At 41.5% G+C, this 21,214-nt stretch overlaps 1 protein-coding gene across 1 annotated transcript in view; it reads left to right on the top strand.

Annotated features, from left to right (window-relative positions):
* The window catches only part of RGSL1 (regulator of G protein signaling like 1), a gene marked incomplete at both ends in the record, with an annotated part of 55,065 nt that overhangs the window by 21,144 nt on the left and 12,707 nt on the right, over nt 1–21,214 (top strand). The window contains 8 exons of the mRNA XM_080698758.1: nt 3,190–3,297; nt 7,727–7,832; nt 12,653–12,846; nt 14,439–14,556; nt 15,168–15,276; nt 17,874–18,000; nt 18,108–18,182; nt 18,738–18,912. Of these exons, the coding sequence (XP_080554884.1) occupies nt 3,190–3,297; nt 7,727–7,832; nt 12,653–12,846; nt 14,439–14,556; nt 15,168–15,276; nt 17,874–18,000; nt 18,108–18,182; nt 18,738–18,912 (1,012 nt within the window). The remainder of the gene's footprint in view (nt 1–3,189; nt 3,298–7,726; nt 7,833–12,652; nt 12,847–14,438; nt 14,557–15,167; nt 15,277–17,873; nt 18,001–18,107; nt 18,183–18,737; nt 18,913–21,214) is intronic.

Genomic DNA, 21,214 nt, shown 5'->3' with positions numbered 1-21,214 from the left:
CAGAGTCCACCCACAGAGCATCAACACCCTTCACCTTGAATACTTCACGTCATGGATCTCATGTTCTACTTCACCACACTTCCAGAATCAGGTCCAAGAGCATCTCAATGATGTTTGTTTTGGTGGGGTTTTTTTTCCAGTACTGGGGATGGAACCCAGGGGCATTCTACCTCCAAGATACACCCCAGCCCTATTTTGTATTCTTTATTTCGAAACAGGGTCTCACTGAGTTGCGAAGGACCTCACTAAGTAGCTGAGGCTGACAGCAAACCACGAACCTCCTGTCTCAGCCTCCTAAATGCTGGGATTACAAGCGTGCGCCACCACGCCCAGCTCAATGAAGTATTTTTAACAGCCTCCTGCCTTTCTTTACACAACATACCAACCTGCCCAGGCCGTGGAGACAAGTGGTTAGGAAACCCAGGCTCTCTTGTCCCTGAGTCTGGGATCCTATGCTAGTTTTACTATTGTCTGTGGATACTTGAGCAATATACTTGAGTCTCAGTTTTCTCATCTATAAAACAGAAACAACAACAGACTTGCTGTGAAGGTAACCTGAGGCTACCTAGGGAAGCTTGCTTTATAATGTTTGGCAATGGTAGTAAGAGTCTAATAAATGTTAGCAATATTATCCAAATTTAGATTTTATTTTTTAATATTTGGTGTTGAGGAGCTGAAGAGCTGCAGTAGTTCTCAGACTTCAATTCACATTTGGCTTTGTGATTTCATAAATATGTGCCTGTGTGTGTACATATACGGAAAGTTTTTCACAAAGCAATATTTATTACATAAGATGATGCACCCTCGCCGGAAGTGGTGGCACACACTTGTACTTGGGAGGCTGAGACAGGAGGATCACAGGTTCAAGACCAGACTCAGCAACTTAGGCCCTCAGTGACTTAATAGGACCCTGTTTCAAAATGAAAAAGACTGGGATGTAGCACTGCGGCAGAATGTCCCTGGGTTCAATCTCTACTATGAAGAGAAAGAGAAGAGGAAAGAAAAGATGATGACCCCTAACATTATCAGGTCTATCCTATTTCATGGCTGGAAAAGATCGCTTGCCCTGCAAGCTGGGCAAGTTGTTTCATCTTTCTAAACCTTATTTCTTCATTCATAGAATGGGGATCATTGAGAGAATTCCAGGTAATGTATTCCCACAGCAAGCAGGTGCTTAATAAATGGTACTTATTAGATTACAAAAAAAGGGTGACACGCAACTCTTAAAAAAAAAAAAAACCTTTGATGTATGTTGTATATACAAATACAAAACAAGATCCTGGGGGACCGACCTTCAGAGACATGCTTGGCCGTGCTTGTTTCAGTGTAGCAGGAACAGCCCTTCTTTCTTACCTTAGAGCTTCTACCTTCTCTCTAAACCTCAACATTCCAGAATTCCTCCCAGGAATCAGAACAAAAGTAGAAGACAGGATGGATGGTAAATGCCACCACTCACATGCAGGGCAGCAGACATAACTTTGTGGCTGTGGAGTGCCAGGGGTGGCCAGGAAGCATGAGAACCCCCTGCGCAGATTCCACCTCCTCTGTCAAAGTGCTCCTTATTGCTTCTACCACTGTTCTGTGGGAGCACACGCCTGGCCTGATAAAAGGCCTTCTTTACTCTTGTCCCAGCTGGGGCCCTGACACCCAGGCAGGCTGATGCTTCCCCTTAGGCGACAGAGTAAACTCACAGAAATGTTATGGACAGGAGTCCTAGAAAGGTGAAACACTTTCCCAAGGTTGTTCAGCAGGTTAGGTATTGATCCTGGACTAGAAGCTTGGATTCATTGCAGAAACACTCTGCTGCTTTTACCACCCATGGCTGGATTCTCCTCTCTGACAGATGATGATGGTGATGGTGATGATGATGGTGGTGATGGTGGTAATGATTATGGTGGTGGTGATGATGATGATGATGGTGATGATGATAATGGTGGTGATGATGGTGATTATGGTGGTGGTGATGATGGTGATGATGATGATGATGGTGGTGGTGATGATGGTGATGATAATGGTGGTGATGATGGTGATAGTGATAATGGTGATGATGGTGATAGTGATGGTGATGATGATGATGATGATGATGGTGGTGATGAGGGTGATGATGGTGATGATGATGATGATGATGGTGATGATGGTGATAGTGATGATGATGATGGTGGTGGGTGGTGGTGATGATGATAGAGGTGGGGGTGGTGATGATGATGGTGATGATGACAACCATGATGACAAAAACCACAACAAAGATGATGCTGACAACATAAAGATGATATTTATAGATCTAAACCACAGAATTCCATTTAGACTCCAAGAAGTTAAACTCAGAAAGGATGCAACTGATAAAAGAGCCTCTGTACTCTTAAAAGAGTACAGAGCAACTGATAAAAGAGCCTCTCCTCTGTACTGGAGAGGTCCAGAAGAACTCTGTGCAATTTGATGTACTCTGAACACCAGAACTCAACACAAATATGAGTGTTTTCATCTTCACTGGAGGCAAAGTTCTACTGTTCTGCTTCTGTTGCCCAGAACTTTGTTAACATCTCTTGCTAGCTCAGCCTTACTATCCCATCACATCTTTGATACGAAAAGATAGTCTGAATTCACCATGCATTACTACAAATGATGTATGGTTGTTTCTAAAAAAAAATAATCTACCCCCCCAAAAAAAGAACGATAATTTGTAGTTTTGATACTATTGAGGCATTTGAACTTTTAATTCTAAAATTAATTCCAAAGCCAAAGCCAAGAATGGAAAAGGTCATAACATACCATTTGCCATGCATTACCTCCAAGTACACTGGATTTTTGAAGCAATAGAAGAATTTCTGGAATTCATTTACAACTTCTATTTACAAGGGCTGGCTGCTTTGGAGGGGTCCACATTCATTTAAATGAGATTTTTCTTGTACATGTAGTAATAATTAGTAGCTCTTTCATATTATAGCTCTGTACACTAGTATCTCTCAGGCAGAAAATCTCCATGGGTCAGGCTTTCCAGAGAAGGGCAGAGGCCTCCCATTCAAGAGAGAAGGCTGTGTTTACTTGCTTCTGATTTGGCTTAGAACACTTGTATTTTTTTATGGAAGCATTTCATTAAACACTATTTTCCTACAGATTAGAGGTAAAAACTGCAGGGAAAGTAAGTGAATCTTTAGATAAGTAGACTGTCTCTTTTTCCTTTCTTTGCAGACACAAACAAAATGACCTTTGGGGAGCTCTGCTATAAGAATCCAAAGATGGCCATAAAGATGATCAGTGAGGACTACAAATTATATTGTGAGAAAGCACCTCAAATAAGTGAGTGTTTAAAATCAGGGATAGATTTGAGGCAAATAGTTTTTCTCAAATCTAAGAGAGAATTTCTAGGTCATAACATTTTCAATGTTAGCAAGCAATCTCCAGTAATTTTTTGCAAAATTATTTGCACAAATTTGTGTTCCCATCATCAGGATATAAGAATTCTAACTGCTCTACACACACACACACACACACACACACACACACACACACACACACACGATGTTATACTTATTTATTTATTTATTTATTTATTTCAGTACTGGGGATTGAACTACCTCTGAGTTATCCCCACAGCCCTATTTTATTTTTATTTTGAAATAGGGTCTTGTTAGGTTGCTGAAGCTGGTCTCAAACCTGTGATCTTTCTGTCTCAGCCTCCCAAGTATTGGTATTGCAGGTATGTGTCACAATGCCTGGCTTCCAATTTATATTTGATGTGCCAGATTTATATTTTTATCTGTCTTCCCCCTTCACTTTGGAGTGCCTTTTTTTTTTTTTTTTTTTTTTTTTTTTTTGGTGGTGGTACTGGGGATGGGACCCAGTGGCATTCTACCTCTGAGCTACACCCCCAGCCCTATTTTTTTTTTTTTTTGCAGGTCTGGGGGTGGAACCCAGGGGCATTCAACCTCCAAGTTACATCCCCTGCCCTATTTTTTATTCTTTATTTTGAAACTGGGTCTCATTGAGTTGCAGAGGGCCTCACTAAGTAGCTGAGGCTGTCTGCAAACCGCGATCCTCCTGTCTCAGCCTCCCGAATGCTGGGATCACAAGCGTGCGCCACCACACCTGGCTTGGAGTATCATTATGGTCATCTAACAAGACTGCATGTGTTTGTTTCTGGACTCATTGGTAGCACTGGTCAATTTGTCTATTCTTAAAGATATAACACTATATTAATTATGATAAATTTATAACAAGTACTGAATTAAGTTTCTCTCTTTGTTTTGCTTAAATTAACATAACTTTTTAGCTTCTTTTTTTATATGTGTCTATTGGTACATTATAGTGTCACATCATAACGTAAATCATGTTGACAGTGATATACGTGTACATAGCACTTGGTAGCCCCCCCTCATTTTTTAGCTTCTTGTATTTCTACATAAACTCTAGAATCAGCTTGTAAATTTCCACCAAAAAGTTGCCGCTTCCCTGTAATCCTAGTACTTGGGAGGCTGAGACAGGAGGATTGAAAGTTCAAGTCTAGCCTCAGCAAGTTAGCAAGACCCTATTTCAAAATTTAAAAAATAAAATAGGGTAGGGGGTGTATCTCAGAGGTAGAATGCTCCTGGGTTCAATATCCAGAACCACAATGAGTGAATGAATGAATTCAACTCCTCCAGAATTTTGATTAGGATTGCAAGAGACTTATAGGTAACTTTGGGGAGATCTGATATCTGGGCATTTTTGTAGCCTTTTTGCTTTTATTAAGCATTTTAGGTTGTGCTATCTGGTGGTATTTACTGCCTTCACAGTCTCAATGCATCCATTGTCTCTATCAAGTTCCTAACATTTTCTTTTTTTTTTTTTCTTTTTTGTGGTACTGGGGATGGAACCCAGGGACATACTACCTCCAAGCTACACCCCCAGCCATATTCTTTAGTCTTTATTTGAAAACAGGGTCTCACTGAGTTGCAGAGGGCCTCGCTAAGTAGCTGAGGCTGTCCGTGAACCGCGATCCTCCTGGCTCAGCCTCCCAAATGCTGGGATTACAAGCGTGAGCCACCATGCATGGCTTCAGTTCCTAACATTTTCATCACGCCCAAAAGAAACCGGTACCCATTAAATAGCCACTCCACACTCCCCCATCCTGCCAGCCCCTGGCAACCACTAGCCTGCTTCTGTTGCCATGGATTTCCCTATCCTTGGATATTTCGTATCAATAGAATTATACAGTATGTGATCGTTCATGTCTGACTGCTTTCACTTAACCTGGTGCTTTTGAAGTTTATTTGTATTTTAGCATGCATCAGTTCTTCATAACGTCTTATAGCAGAATAATGTTCTAATCTATGAATATACCACATTCTGTTCACCTATTATTCATCAGTTGATGGAGTTTTGGAATGTTTGAAGCTTTGGGCAATTGTGAATGATGATGCTATAAAAAAATCATGCACAAGTTTTTGTTTTGTTTTGTTTTTGTGGTAGTAGAGATGGAACCCAGGGGCATTCTATCTCTGGGCTATACCCCCAGCCCTGTTTTTTATTCTTTATTTTGAAACAGGGTCTCACTAAGTTGCGAAGGGCTCGCTAAGTAGCTGAAGCTGGCCACGAACCTGCAGTCCTCCTGTCTCTGTCTCCCAAGCATTGAGATTACAAACATAAGTCACCACGCACAGTTCATGCACAAGTTTTTATTTGAATACTTGTTTTTAGTTCTCTTGGTTTTATGCCTAGGATTGGAACTGCTGGAGCATACACTGATTCTGTGTTTAAGTTTTTGAGGAATGGCCACACTATCTTTCATAATAGCTTCGCCGTTTTACATTTTCACTAGCAGTGTAAAAGGGTTCCAACTTCTCTAGGTTCACACTAGCTCCTGCTTTTTTTTTTTTTAATTATAGCCACTCAAATAGGGATGAATGGTATCTCATCACACTTTCAATTTGTATTTCCCCAGTAACTATGATGTTGAGTAACTTTGATCTGCTTTTTGACCATTTCATATCTTCTTTAGAAAAATGGTTATTCAAATCTTTTGGTCATTTTAAATTGGTTTGTGTTTCTTTTGTTTTTCTTGAGCTATCTGGGCTCTTGGCTAAGACTTCCAAAATAGTATTAAATAGAAACGGTAAAAGAAGGCATACTTGTCTTGCTCCTTGTCTTAGGGGAAAAATTTTCAGATTTTCCCCACTGACTATACTACTGCCTGTGAATTTGCCTCTTCTCCTGTCAAAGATATTTACTTCTCTTTGTAGTTTATTGAACTTTTTAAACATGAATAAGTGTTGAATTTTGTAAAACATTTTTATCAGTTGAGTTCATTGGTTTTTCTTCATTCTTTTAGCATGGTATGTTATGTTAATTTATTTTCACTTGTGGAACCTGCAAGCAGGGTATAATTTTCTTTCCTTGTGTCGTCTTTATTTGGTTTGGCATTGGGATAATGTTGGCCTCATATAATCAGGGAATGTCTCCTCTTCTTCAATATTTTGGAAGAGTTTGAGAAGGCCTGGTGTTAATTCTTCTTTTTAAATGTTATGTAGAATTGTGCTGTGAACTCATCAGGTCTTAGGCTTCGCTTTGTTGGTGTTTTTTGATAATTGATTTAATATCTCCTTAGAGAGAAGCTCAGATTTTTATTTCTTCTTGAGTCAGTTTTGGTAGTGTATGCATTTCTTGAAATTTGTGCATTTATCTAGATTATGTAATACGTTGGCATACCATTGTGAATAGTCCTCTGTCTAATCCCTTTCACTTCTGTAAAGGTGGAAGTAATGTCATTTTTAGTTTTAGTCATTTGAATCTTTTTTTCTTGATAAGTCTAGCTCAAGGCTTGTCTATTTAGTTGATTTTTTTTTAAATGCTATTACTGGCTAGGCGTGGTGGTGCACGCTTGTAATCCCTGCACTTGGGAGGCAGAGACAGGAAGATTGCACAGGTTTGAAGCCAGCCTTGTTGGTTTAAGAGACCCTGTTTCCAAATAAAAATATAAAAAATAGGTCTGGGAGTGTAGCCCGGAAAAGGGTTCTATTCCCAGTACCACCAAAAAAAAAAAAAAAAGCTAATTTTTTTGTCTCTATTTTGCTTATCCCCCCTGTAATCATTATTTTTTTTCTTCTACTAGCTCCAGGTTTAGTTTTCTCTTTTTTATCTAGTTCCTGAAAGTTTAATAATATTATCTAGTTACTGAAATTGATTTGCTTTCTGGAGTGGGGTTTAAGAAAAATGGCTGATTGGGCCAGGCGTGGTGGCACGCGCTTGTAATCCCAGCATTTGAGAGGCTGAGACCGGAGAATCGTGGTTCGTGGACAGCGTCAGCTGCTTAGTGAGGCCCTCTGCAACTTAGTGAGACCCTGTTTCAAATTAAAGAATAAAGGTATAGCTCGGAGGTTGAATGCCCCTGAGTTCCATCCCCAGATCCGCCAAAAAATAAATAAAAATGGCCAGAGGGGGACCAACATTAGGTTTTGGCCAATATTATGAGTACAGTGCACTTTACCTCAGTAATCTCTCTGAGGGAGGGAGGTGCCAGGCTTAATGGCCAACATGCTCCCTAACATAGCTGGACCAATGTCAGCATCTGGGTGTGAATTATCCCTAGGTCTCTTCTCAGCTCAGATTATTTCAAACAGCAACACTCGTGTGGACAAGGGCTTTCCCATATGCAATTAATGTCTAATAAATGTCTTTGCTACTTTGTCCCTTTTTCCTTTCTACAAAGTTTCTTATTGCATGATATTAACCAAATTTGTGATTTCTTTAGAATATAAAGTGCAAGTTATCAAGGAGCCAAGGATAGCTCCAGCATCACAGAGGAAAACATCCTTCCTCAAAAGAAGTGGTTTAAGGAAGCCCTCAATGAGACCCAGGTAAGATATAGATTTTGGCTATAGCAAGTACAACCTCTCCTTCTGTATGTAGGTTTCTATACTATATGCATGGGGGGTGTACTAGGGATTGACCCCAGGGGTGTTCTACCTCTGAGTTACACTCACTCTCAGACCCACTTTATTTTTTTATTTTGAAACAGGGTCTTGCTAAGTTGCTGAGAGCCTCACTAAATTGCTAAGGCCGGCCTCAAACCAGCAGTACTCCTGGCTCATCCTCCTAAATACTGAGACTACAGGCATATGTCACCACACCTGGCTCTAGATCTTTATCCATGTATTATAAACATATAAAAAGCATGCTTTGCATTTTAAATTTTGTTTATTTTCTAAAATTGGCACCATGTCCCATATATATTATATAGCAATATCAATATTATGTAATATATACTATTTTTGAACTTAAGCTATCATGGGCATCCTTTTATGTCAATATGGGTAAGTCTACTTCCCCCTTAGCATGGGCATCCTGTGATTCATTTAACCATAGCTTTTTGATGGACATTATTACATTGACTTTAACTTTTTCATTATCGTAAGTAGTGCCACAGTAAGCATCTTTGCACATGTGTCTTTTTACTCAGTTATTATCTACCAATGGCTAGCTACATGAAAGGTCCTCTTTTAGATGATGATATTCTGGGAATGTAGGAATTTGATAGAGCCTCTGGAAGAAAAGGCTCCCATAGGAATGCTTTCCGTCACTTCCCATGACAATACTCATAGGAAGTGGGAAGTTTTTCTCCCTTCTGAACACTCTGGAATACCTCTCCTTTGCTGTACATAGATCTTCTTCCCCTGAGATCCAACCATTTATCCATTTTGCTGTTCTGATTTGTACTCCTCTTTCTTATTCATCTGAGAATCAGCCTCTACCAGCCCAAGAGTTACCTCTACTGCTTTCTACCATGATTGTGGATAAGCCTTCTTTCTAGTTTGGTTGAGCATAGATGTCGTAGAAATTTTTTCTAAGTAATTTATTGATAAGATCATTAAGTTCTAATAGAGGATCCCAAATTTATTGGCTTACTAGTCCCTTTGCAGAAAAAATATTACTCAGCACTCCCCTGGGCGTTATCCCCTTGTTTTTATTCAACACCCCCTATTTTTACATCTGAGGCTACTGTTGTCCAGCTGGATCATTCCAGTGCCCCCAGGGGGTGGTAATACCCACTTGGGGAATCTTTGTAGGGAATATGCAGGTCCCCATAATCCAGACTTATGATTTCAGTTAGGATCACAATAGTCCATAGCCCTCATTGAATGTAAAAACAGTTTGTGCGTGCTAATGATATGAAAATTAGACATAGTCCTTGCCCCGAGTCGGATTCATAAATGAATAAAATGCAAGGCTCCTCTTAAAATATTATGATGAAGCATTTGCAAATTACTATAGTAGTATAGTGGAAATAGAAAGAAATTTGGAGTAAGGACCAGGAAAGGCTAGAGTAACAGAAGAGGCCCTGAACTGCACGTAGGGATTTAGTTTCAATAAAATTGGAATTTTCATGCGTAAGGATAAACCCAAGCTGCAGAAATGACACAACACTATAAACTCACTACTATAAAGGCAGGTCGGGCATGGTGGCAGACCCTTGTAATCCCAGCATTGGGGAAGCGGAGACTGGAGGATCGTAGTTCATGGACAGCCTCAGCTACTTAGTGATGCCCTTTGCAACTCAGTGAGACCCTGTTTCAAAACTAAAAAGACTAAAAAATAGGGCTGGGGGTGTAGCTCAGAGGTACAATGCCTCTGAGTTCCATCCCAGTACCACAAATATATATATGTACGTGTGTGTGTTTGTGTGTGTGTGTGTGTGTGTGTGTGTGTGTGTGTGTGTGTGTATACCATCTATTGCAAACCATCTAGTGGTTTTGAAGCATAAAATGCAGGAGGTGAAGAGACATGAAGCAAAATTAGAAAGCCAGATGGAGACCAAATAACTGAAAGAAGGCCTCAAACAAGTGACTGAGGACCGTGTACTAATTAAATGATGATGAGGATTCACTAGAGTTTGTTGGAGTGGTCGGTGGCGGAAAACCTGTTTTATGGATTCTAAAAATACTGTTCTGAAAATAGGAAGCAATTGAGGAGAGAAAACAGTAAAACAGTGGAAGGGGGTTGGGGAAGAGAGGTAGGGACTTGCAAACCAAGGATTCAGAGAAGGACTGGTTCCAGTAAGGCTCTGCTCATACAAGGTTTCACCATCAATCTCACTAACATGTATGCAGAGAGAGGACGGGAGAGGGGCCAGGCACTGAGTGATGTATGCCAACATGCTTCCATCCCTTTGAGTCTCTTTATGATATGTAATCACATTGTGCCAATAAAGGTATAAAGATAAGCCGGGCGTGGTGGCGCACGCTTGTAATCCAGCATTCGGGAGGCTGAGACAGGAAGATCCCTGTTCACAGACAGCCTCGGCCACTTAATGAGGCCCTTTGCAACTCAGTGAGACCCTGTTTCAAAATAAAGAAAAAAAAATAGGGCTGTGGGTGTAGCTCAGAGGTAGAATGCTCCTGGGTTCCATTCCCAGCACCACACACACACACACACACAGTATAAAGATACTGCTCTGGCACAAATATAAGAAATCGGAGACTCAGAGACTGGAGGCAAGTTGTTACAGTTGTTCAAGCAGGTGGTAAAAGCCTGAAGCCAATAGTAGAAGTGAAAATGGAAGGGGAAAGGGCAAATATAAAAACAGGAAAGGGTCGAAGAATCAGACTTCTGGAAGAGTGGAGAAGAATTATGCAAATAGTCTCCCCAGGCAAACATTGACAGCATTGGGTGTGCTAGGATACAAAATGTGTCGGAAAGAATTTCAGAGACTTACACCTACACATATCAGAGTCGAACTGTCATGGAGACAGGAGAAAAATCTCGAGTGCTATGAGAGAAAAAGGACTCATCGCATTCAAGAGAACTCCAAGATGAGATTAGAGTTAAGACCAGAATCAACAGAGACTAAAGGTGAAGGGATGATACATTCAAGCCAAGCTCAAAGAAGGTGAAAATAAAAATTGGCTTGTAAATCAATAAAGAGGAAAATCTAGGAAAATAGGTTAATTTTTTTGCAGATCTTAACAAAACAAATAAGCCATTAACTTACTGACCAAGGGAAAGAATCAGATGACCTAGATGATCAAAACAAAGATTGAAAGAAAAGGCATAACCACTGAATTAATAATTATAAGAAATTGATATGATTGTAAGGAAATGCAAAGAATGAGAGAACTTAGGTACAATAGATGAATTTCTAGAAATACCCAAATTATTAAAGTTGATTCAAGAGGTATAAAACATAAATCCATAACAAAAAATTGAAAATTCAAAATAAGTACTGATATAAAATTGGGCCTTCTTTGTGAGCTGGGTCAAAAGAACCTGGTGTTTTTATAATTTAGAATTTTCTCATATAGGAAAGTCTGAACATAGATAGCTTCACTGAAGAATTCTATTAAATATTTACGGGATAAATAATACCAATATCCCATGAACTCTTTGAGAAAATTAAAGAAGGAATACTTGTCAACTAGTTTTATAAGGTCAATATTGTTCTGATCCACAAATCAGACAAAGATATTCTAAGAAAACCACAGACTAATATCCCATCTTGAATTTAGATATAAAAATCCTCAACAAAGTATTAGCAAACCAATTCCACTAACAAAAGAGATTGCATAGCATAACATCCAAGAAATACAAGGTTGGTTTATCATACAAAAGTCAATTTAAATAATATGGAATATTTTTTTTTTCGGGTTTGGGGATGGAACCCAGGGGCATTTGACCTCTGTGCTACACCTTCTGCCCTATTTTTTTATTCTTTATTTTGAAACCGGGTCTCACTGAGTTGCAGAGGGCCTCACTAAGTAGCTGAGGCTGTCCGCGAACCGCGATCCTCCAGGTCTCAGCCTCCCGAATGCTGGTATTACAAGTGTGCGCCACCACACCCAGCTAAATAATATGGAATATTAATAAAATAAGGGGGAAATCTCATAAGATTATCTCAATTGATGAAGAAAAGTCTTTTTAGGTATCCAGAACCCATTCATGATAAAAAAAAATCAATAAAATCAAAATAGAAAAAAAATACTATTCCATTCTGATAATGGGCATCTATCAAAAACCTATAGCTAATATTATACATAAGGAAGTAGATACAAAGATTAAGAATAAATTGATCAACATATGAGTGTATGTATTTGTAAAGAACTTTAAAGAACAACCATGACATAAAGGTAAGGCTCAACGAGCAGCTGAAATTTGGAAGCGGAGCTCATGAGAACTGGAAATATTGTTTTACAATATTAAGGAAAATTAAAACCACAGCAGAAGCACAGACCACTCAGAAAAAGACTTTAAGGAAAAAAGAAAGAGGATAATGGATGAAACATTATAGTTACTGATATCCAAGGAACAGTGAAAGAAATTTAGTAATAATGGATCAATAACTATTGATCAGTCATGTTCTTTCTCAGAAATAACTGTACCAACTGGTAGTTGCTCTGAACCCAAGATATGAATAGAAAGTTCCCTTGGAGGGAAAATCCCTTTAAAATCACTCCCCTCCTCTTCCATTGGGGTTGCCAAGTGATTGGCCAAGCTTGGGAAGAATGTATAAAAGTTCAAGTTCATCTCCAAGGAAACAGACAGACTTAACCAATTCATACACCATGTTCTTCACATATGGCGAAGGCTCCACAGCCTATAAGATGCCCTTCCCCTTCCCTAATCAATACAAAGTCCAGAGCCATCATCTCATTCTCTCCTCTAATGGTGCTCTTTTACATTCCAGGAACTTGACAGAAGTCCTCCTAAATTCACAGCACTTGGAGTTCTTCCGAGATTACCTCAAAGACCGGAAAGCTGAGAGCCCATTGCAATTCCTGATAGCCATACAGAAGATCAGTATGGAAACCAATGAAAAGACTTACAAGTCTTTATTAGAAAACATAATCAAGACTTTCTTCCATGGCAAAATCTCTCCCGGTATGCATCCTTTTCTCCTGATCCTGCTTCCTTCTCCCCTCAGCGTCCAGGGACATAAACCTGTTTCACATGAGTCCCTCAGAGCAGTGGCCTCCCACATGGGGCCAGGGTTGAGACAAAGAGTGACCATGAGAGCACAGTAAGTCTAAGAAGCCCAAGTGCACTATGCTTTCACATATATCCTCTCATCTAATTTTATTTAATCCCAAAATGGAATTGTATTAGCTCTAGTAAGGTAAGAACAAATAGCTGCATTTTCTAAATAAGAAGGTAAAACCTACTAGTTGCTTCACTTAGTAGAATTTGTGTTCAAATTCAAGTCATTTGATCATCAAATCAGCTAGGCTGGGGTTATCTATGAAGGCAGAGGGCTGGCTGCTTTCAAAGGTGGAGCCTCCACCACCCATGAATTGTGAAGAGTCATCCTGGGAAGGACAACTGTCTGCCTGAAAATCTTTCATAAGTTTTGTCTTGTTGTCTTGCCTAAGGCAGGAGGGTAAATCTGGCCCATGTGAATTAATCTTGGCCAGAAGTAGAGGTTGCAAGTAAAATACTGATCTGTGATTCTAGAGAAAAGACAAAAGTGGGTGAGTGCAATCTCATACTGGAGGCGAAAAATCTACAGCAAAGCAATGAAGATAGCACTTTCTGTTTGGGCATAAATGGATAGGTGGGTGGATGGATGGATGGATGGATGGATGGATGGATGGATGGATGGATGGATGGATATGCATGTGTGTATGTGTGCACATGTGCATGTGTGTGTGCATACATGTGTGTGTTTGCTTGTAGCTAACCAAATAAGCGCATAAATAGAAAAATAAAAAGTCAGATGAGTAAAATATTTGTAAGAAATATTTATTTGTTGCGTCTCAGGATCTTGAGTTCAGTACATCATTTTGAATGAGCTAGATGAGAAAGAATGACCACATCTCTGATTCATTTCAAGTCTCTTTAAGGAACGTGACAGTCTCTGTCCACCTGGACACCATATTGTCCTAACGATACCTGTTCTTAGTCCTGGATTTCCCATCTGCCCCAGTTTAATCCTTTACTCTTATGCTCTCTCTCCCTAAACTGGGAACTTCGCACCAGCCACAGAACAAAATCCTTTAAAAGTGCCTTTTTCCTCAAGCACTTACCTTAGAAATTTGAATGGGGCCGGGCGTGGTGGCGCACGCTTGTAATCCCAGCATTCGGGAGGCTGAGACAGGAGGATGGCAGTTCGCGGACAGCCTCGGCTACTTAGTGAGGCCCTTTGCAACTCAGTGAGATCCTGTTTCAAAACAAAGAATAAAAATAGGGCTGGAGGTGTCGCTCAGAGGTCGAATGCCCCTGGGTTCCATCCCAGTACGGAAAAAGAAACAAGAAAAAAAAAAGAACTTTGAATGGAACTATAGAGCGGGGCCCTATCTGCCGATGCGCTCACAGGAAACATCCCACATATACCTTGAGGATTTTTAAACAAGTCACGGAGGCTCAGAGTCAGACTGAGACAGGGACTACAAGACACTGAGGCAAAACCACCATGGGCTACCTTGGAAACGGTAGGTGAGGATGATGGTTCTTTCTCTTTTCGTTGCATTTTTTAGAGGAAATGCTGCAGTGCGATGCCCCTCTCATGAAAGAAATCGGCCACATGCGCCATATCAGTACAACCACCTTGTTGACGCTCCAGAGCCATGTCATGAAATCTTTGGAAGAAAAGTGGTGAGTAGAGAGAAAGGCAGGGGCTCTTTCTGGACTTGCTCACTGGCTTTTGAAAGCCACAGTAATGACGGTTTTTATTTTTATTTATTTTTTTATTTTTGGTTGGTACTGGGTATGAAACCTAGGGACATTCTACTTCTGAGCCCTATTTTATTTTTTGCTTTGAAACCAGACCTCACGAAGTTGCTAAAAGCCTCACTAAAGGGCTAGCCTCGAATCTGCGATCCTCCTATCTCAGCTTCCCGAGTACCGGGATAGCAAGCATGTGCCACCACACCCGGCTAAATTAAGGGTCTTATAATCTGCTCTCACAGCCCGACAAAAGAAAAAGTCAGGCTTATCTTGAACCCTTCTGCCTGCCTATGCGCGCGCACACACACACACACACACACACACACACACACACACACACACAGAATTTCCATTCCTTTGCCTTAATGAGGAGCAATATAATGTTGGTCAAGAAAGACAGCCTAACATCAGTAAAGGATAGAAATGGCCACGGCATATTTTAGAGCCTTTCATCATTCTCCAACTGTGCAGGAAGTTTGTCTCAAGTTTATGGGCCAAGTTTTTGCCTTCTTTGTTATTCTTGGTCTCCCTTTTGGCAGGTTTAGAAATTACCAAGACTTGTTCCCACCTCGTCCTCCAGAACCAGAGAATGAAGTACAGACTTCTAGGAAGCCCTCAAAGGCAACAGCCTCATGCCTGGATTCCCAGGTCAGTGAAGGAGAAAGTAGAGACAAGACATTGAAAACTAGAAGCCACTGTCTGGGCCTCATCAGTTTTACAAAAGATTATCACCAGCTGGGCATGGTGACACGTGTCTGCAATACCAGTACTGAAGAGGCTAAGACAGCAGGACCACTGCTTTGCGGCCAGCCTCAGAAACTTAGTGAGGCCCTCTACAACTTAGTAAGATCCTGTTTCCAAATAAAAACTAAAATGGCGCTGGGAGTGTAGCTCAGAGGTAGAATGCCTTTTTCAATCTCCGGTACTATCAAACAAACAAAAGATTATCACTGCTAGCCTGTTTAATTATCAAAACAATTAGTCCTGGGGGTAGGTTGTTAAAGCCCTGTTTTATGAGCAATATGAGGTTCAGAGACAATGTTAAACTGGGGATGTAAAGAAGCCCCTGATCGGCCCAGGAGTTGGACGTCTGCAGGTTATACTGCCAAGGTTTTTACTGCTGAAAGCTAGTTTGTAGGACCTGAATTGGCCTAGAAGTAGAGTGATTTTGCCAATCTTCTGTGCAGCATAGGCTGACTTACATATCCAGTCAGCAGCCTAATAGGACAATTCAAGCTTCCCTTCTGCAGAGTTAGCCCCAACTTGTATAACAAAGGGTGGGCCTAAAACTAAAAAGTGTATTGAAGACAAGCAGATCCCAGAGAGAGAACACAAAGGATAGAGAAGAAAGCATGCCCATTTTCTTCTTTCAAACACAGTTGTCTATCTTATTTATCTCTCAGAGGAGTAGAGGAACTGAGAAGAAACAAGAAACTGGAATGTCACTCAGGAAAGTCTTTCCATAAGGTTTAAAAAAATACAAGCTCCTCAAATAATCACTCTGTGGGCCATGGTAGGATCACAGGCATGTACCACACAGCCCGGAGCTTGATGTATTTTAGTTGGTTAGATTCGGAAAGACATAGAGCCCAGCTGTAACCCCAAAGATTATATCGTAACCTCCTGGCTCAAATCTTTATCTCTGAAAATAATGCCTAAGCCAATTGATCCAGAACTCCAGAGCTGAATATGTGTTACTTTCTCTTTTATCCTCTATATTTCCTCTCTGTGTGGATCAACCCTATGTCAGGGTACCATAAATATAAGATGCTTAAGAGAACACTGGACTCGAAACCAGGACGCTTTGCCTTCATTTCATATCTTCCAGTTGCTCTTAAATAAAAGAAAACCAGCATGCCTTTAATGACTCCTTTGTGCCATAAACATGTTAGAGTTTACATATATAATTGCTAAGCTTCACTTCTGCATATGAAAACATTTAGACACAAGTAAAAAAAAAAAAATAACCCAAGTTACGCATCTGGGGAGATGCTAGACTCCAGGCTCAAAGCTTGTAAGCCTCAATCCAGAGCACCCCACGCCTCTCTGCTGCCTGTCTAAAGCCACACTTACATTAAGGTTCTCTTTGTAGACTCAGACAACCAAACCAGCTAGTCAGCAGTGTTATGAATGTCAAGTTCCTGGCTATAAGTACCAATTGATCAGATGCAAATGAACTGGAGAATGGTCACTAGGTACCTATTAGGGAAAAAAAAAACAGATGAAGAAACATAAAATGCATTTACGTGCCAGGCATGGTGGCGCATGGTTGCAATCCCCGCGCTTGGGAGGCAAAGACAGCCAGCTTCACTGGCTTAAGAGATTCCATTTCCAAATAAAAATATTTTAAAAAATGGGTCTGGGGGCTGGGCGTGGTGGCACTCGCTTGTAATCCCCGCGCTTGGGAGGCGGAGACAGGAGGATCGCGCAGGTTCGAAGCCAGCCGCGTGTGCTGGCTTAAGAGACCCTGTTTCCAAATAAAAAAGTATAAAAAAAGGTCTGGGAGTGTAACCCGTAGGTAGAAGGGCTTCCAGGAACCCCAGTACCACACAAAAAATGCATTTATGTTGCATTCATATGAGTGTGTGTATGTGTGTATGATATGAGTGTGTGTAGACAATTATGTTTTTCATTTTAAGTACTTAGCAGTAATGGCTTTATTATGTTTTTTTCTCCTGGGTACTGAATCCAGGGGCATTCTACCTCTGAGCTACACTCCCAGCCCTATTTTATTTTTTCATTTTGAAACAGAGTCTCACTAATTTGCTGAGGCTGCCCCCAAACGTGATCCTTCTGGCTCAGCCTCCCAAGTACTGGGATTACAGGCATGCACCACCATGCCCGGCTTTCTTATTTTTCCAACATTCACAATCTGCCTGTACCATGATTGCCTTCTTGTAAGTTGCCCTTATCTCTGTCCTGTTCCTTCCTGTTTTTAGTGCTCACCCTCTCTCCTATCCATGGCAATTCACATCTTCACTATTGAAAGACTACGGTAGAACGAGCTAACTGGGCAATGGCCCCAGCTCTACCTGGTTGGGTCCAGAATCTTCCAACTGCTGACACATTATACGAGCTCTCAGACCTGAGAGTCCTCATCTATAAAATGGAGCTAAAATTGACCCCTTCATCAAGGGGTTGGATGACATGGGATTCAGTGTTCTGAGTGCCTGGCACCTGGTAGACCCTCAGTGAACAGCAACTGCACTAACGATTAAAGTCAAATCTCTTTTCTCTTTCTCCAGAAGAAAGGCTGGCTGAAAATGATCAGCTTCATCAGGAGCTTTTGCAAGTACCGCAGATTTATGAAAAATCCCAGTAAGCGCCAGGAATTTTTCGACTTTCTTCAACTGGAAATGCACAACAAAGAGAGTAAGTCCCTGCTCGGTTTGCTACCCCACCGCTGCCTCAATATTTGGGGTTGGCCCAGATGAGCAGCCGCAGAACTTACTGCTCTGGGTCCTGTCTCTGTCCACCAGGAGTCTGGCAAAAAGCCCTGAGTGCCCAGCCGCACCCCGGAGACCCAGCCGCCCAGGGAGCCGGCTGCGTGGAGAGTGACTAGCCTAAAACACTGTGAGGTCTCTCCGTTCACAAAACTCCTCCTTTAAGTTGCTGATTTGGTCTTTCAAACTTCTTTTAAATATTCTGCTTATAAAATTAATGCATACTAGCCAGGCATGGTAGTACATGCTTGTAATCCCAGCATTTGAGAGGCTGAGACAGGAGGATTGCAGGTTTGAGGACAGCCTCAGCTACTTAGTGAGGCCCTTTGCAACTCAGTGAGACCCTGGCGCACGCTTATAATCCCCACACTTGGGAGGCTGAGACAGGAGGATCGTGCAGGTTCAAAGCCAGCCTCAGCTGGTTTAAGAGACCCTGTTTCCAAATAAAATATAAAATAGGTCTGGGAGTATAGCCCAAAGGTAGAAAGCCCCTGGGTTCCATCCCCAGTACCACAAAAAAAAAAAAAAAAAAAAAAAAAGAATAAAAACTAGGGCTGGGGGTTTAGCTCCCTGGGCTCCATTCCCAGTACTGAAAAAAAAAAAAAAATCAACGCAGACTGCAGACTATTCAAAACAACTAGTAATTACTTCCTCTTTCCTGCCCAGATTTCTCCACATCACCCAATGCATTGGGACGCCCAACCCCATTATCCCCCAATGTTCGGGGAACAGACCAGGAGAATGGAGATATAATCCTTCTAAAGCGCCGTGTCTATGGCCACAGGATCATCACTGTCAACTTTGCAATTAATGATATATATTTCCTGTCTGAAATAGAGAAGTAAGTTTTTCATCTCTCCTTCTTCTCGGGTCTTTTCAATCCTGAACACCTCTCAGCCAAGATCGGCCCATGAGAAGCGCAGTGGTTCAGTCCTGCTTAACGAGAACCTCCTGCAACTCACACTGAATTCTGTCTCTCTCCCAAGCTCCACATTCTTTTCTTTGGACATTAAAAGTTCTTCAGTGTTTTTAGTTCCCAATATTGAAAAGCAATTACTTATCCCCAGGAAGTAGAACATACCTTTTGGCCCAACCTATAAATATGAAAGAGGTTCAAATTAAAAATATTAATGTACATTCATCCACTTGCCATAATTTGATATAAAACCACAACCAATTCACTAATAGAGAACCATATATTTTTCGTGTATAAATTCTTACCTACACCCAAAAGGCTGTTAAGTAACTCTAATTAAAAAAAAAAAAAGTGGAGCCGGGCGTGGTGGCGCACGCTTGTAATCCCTACGCTTGAGAGGCTGAGACAGGAGGATCGCGCAGGTTCGAAGCCAGCCTCAGCTACTTAGTGAGGCTCTCAGCAACTTAGTGAGACCCTGTTTTCAAATAAAATATAAAATGGGCCTGGGAGTATAGCCTGGAAGTAGAAAACTTCTGGTTTCCACCCCCAGTACCACAAAAAAAAAAAAAGGTGGAACAGGAATTTAATGATTACTTCAAAGCAATTTAATCCTTCTCAGGGTTTTTGGTTTTGCAGTGTTGGGAATCAGAGTTAGGGCCTCACTTGGTCACTGAGCTATGCTTCCAGCACAGTCCTTCTGGATTTTTACTTCTGTTTTTCAATTTAAATTTATTTTGCCACACATAGTATTTTTCCTCTTTTTCCATTCTCTTCCTCCTCTTCCTCCCTCCTCCTTCTATTACTGTTAACAGGGATTGCACCCGGGGCCTCATACGTGCCAGGCAAGTGGTGGTCTATCATTGAGTGATAGCCTCGGCCTTTTTTTTGTTTTGAGACAGAATCTCAGTAAGTCACCCAAGCTCAAAAGCGATTTTTCAAAAACCCACTTGTGCTGGGTGTTGTGGCATATGGTTGTAATCCCAGCATTTGGGAGGTTGAGATGGCAGGATCGCAATTTGCAGCCAGCCTCAGCTACTTAGTGAGGCCTCTCACAACTCAGTGAGAATAAAGAATAAAAAATAGGGCTAGGGGTATAGCACGGAGGTCGAATGCTCCTGGGTTCCATCCCCAGAACTGCAAAAAACAAACAAACAAACATCTGCCTTGCTTGGAACATTTCAAAGCATTCGAATTATTTTCATTGAAACAACAAATACTGAACTTTCGGAAAGATGACGACAGGGAAGGAGCACAGACCAGTCCTGCTGACACCTGATCTCCATTGCCTCAATAACAGCATTCTACAAAGTCAGAAAATACTATCAGTAGAGAAATAAAAATGATAGATACAAGCCGGGCGTGGTGGCGCACGCTTGTAATCCCAGCATTCGGGAGGCTGAGACCTGGAGGATCGCGGTTCGCGGACAGCCTCAGCTACTTAGTGAGACTCTCTGCAACTCATTGAGACCCAGTTTCAAAATAAAGAATAAAAAATAGGGCAGGGGGTGTAGCTCAGAAGTCAAATGCCCCTGGGTTCCATCCCCAGACCCGCAAAAAAAAAAAAAAAAAAAAAAAAAGATAGATAGATAGATAGATAGATACAAGGGACAGGGAAAAAGAAGGTTAGAAGACCAATCAGAAAGTAGAAAAGAAACTTTCCCGCCTTGTGGTGGCGGGCACCGCGGCGACGACATCTTGCTTCACTGTACCCAACTCCAGGGACGATCAGAAAAACAACCAAAGACCTGATGTGAGCAGCTGCAGACCATCGGAGTTGTAAGCCATCAGTTTTTTCTGCGCAAACACCAGCTACAGCTTCCAGCAGTAGCAGCGGAACTCACCACGGCCTCCAGGGATCCAGAGTGGAGCTCAACACCAGAAAAGAAACTCGCCTGCCTCGCAGCCGAGGGTGCCGCGGTGGTGCCATCTTGCCTCACTACACCCGACTCCAGGGATAATCAGGTAAGCATCCAAGGACCTGAAGTAAGCAGCTGCAGATCATTGGAATTGTAAGTCATCGGCTCCTCCTGAGCAAACAACCAGCTACAACTTCCAGCAATGGCAGCCGAGCCCACGTGCCCACTGGAGATCCAGACCGGCGTGCAACTAAACCATAAGTGAAGCCACGGTTCCCGCAAGAGAACACCCAGTGCGGCGCCCCCAAGGCCTCGCACAGCCGTGACAAACTCCCTGGGTCTGAGACTTTGTAATTCAACCCAGCGAAGGA

The sequence above is a fragment of the Muscardinus avellanarius genome (assembly GCF_963383645.1).
Source record: "Muscardinus avellanarius genome assembly, chromosome: 7".
In the NCBI taxonomy this organism is placed as follows: Eukaryota; Metazoa; Chordata; class Mammalia; order Rodentia; family Gliridae; genus Muscardinus; species Muscardinus avellanarius.
Note: the sequence above shows the minus strand (reverse complement) of the source record. Positions and strands in the feature narration are given on the sequence as shown.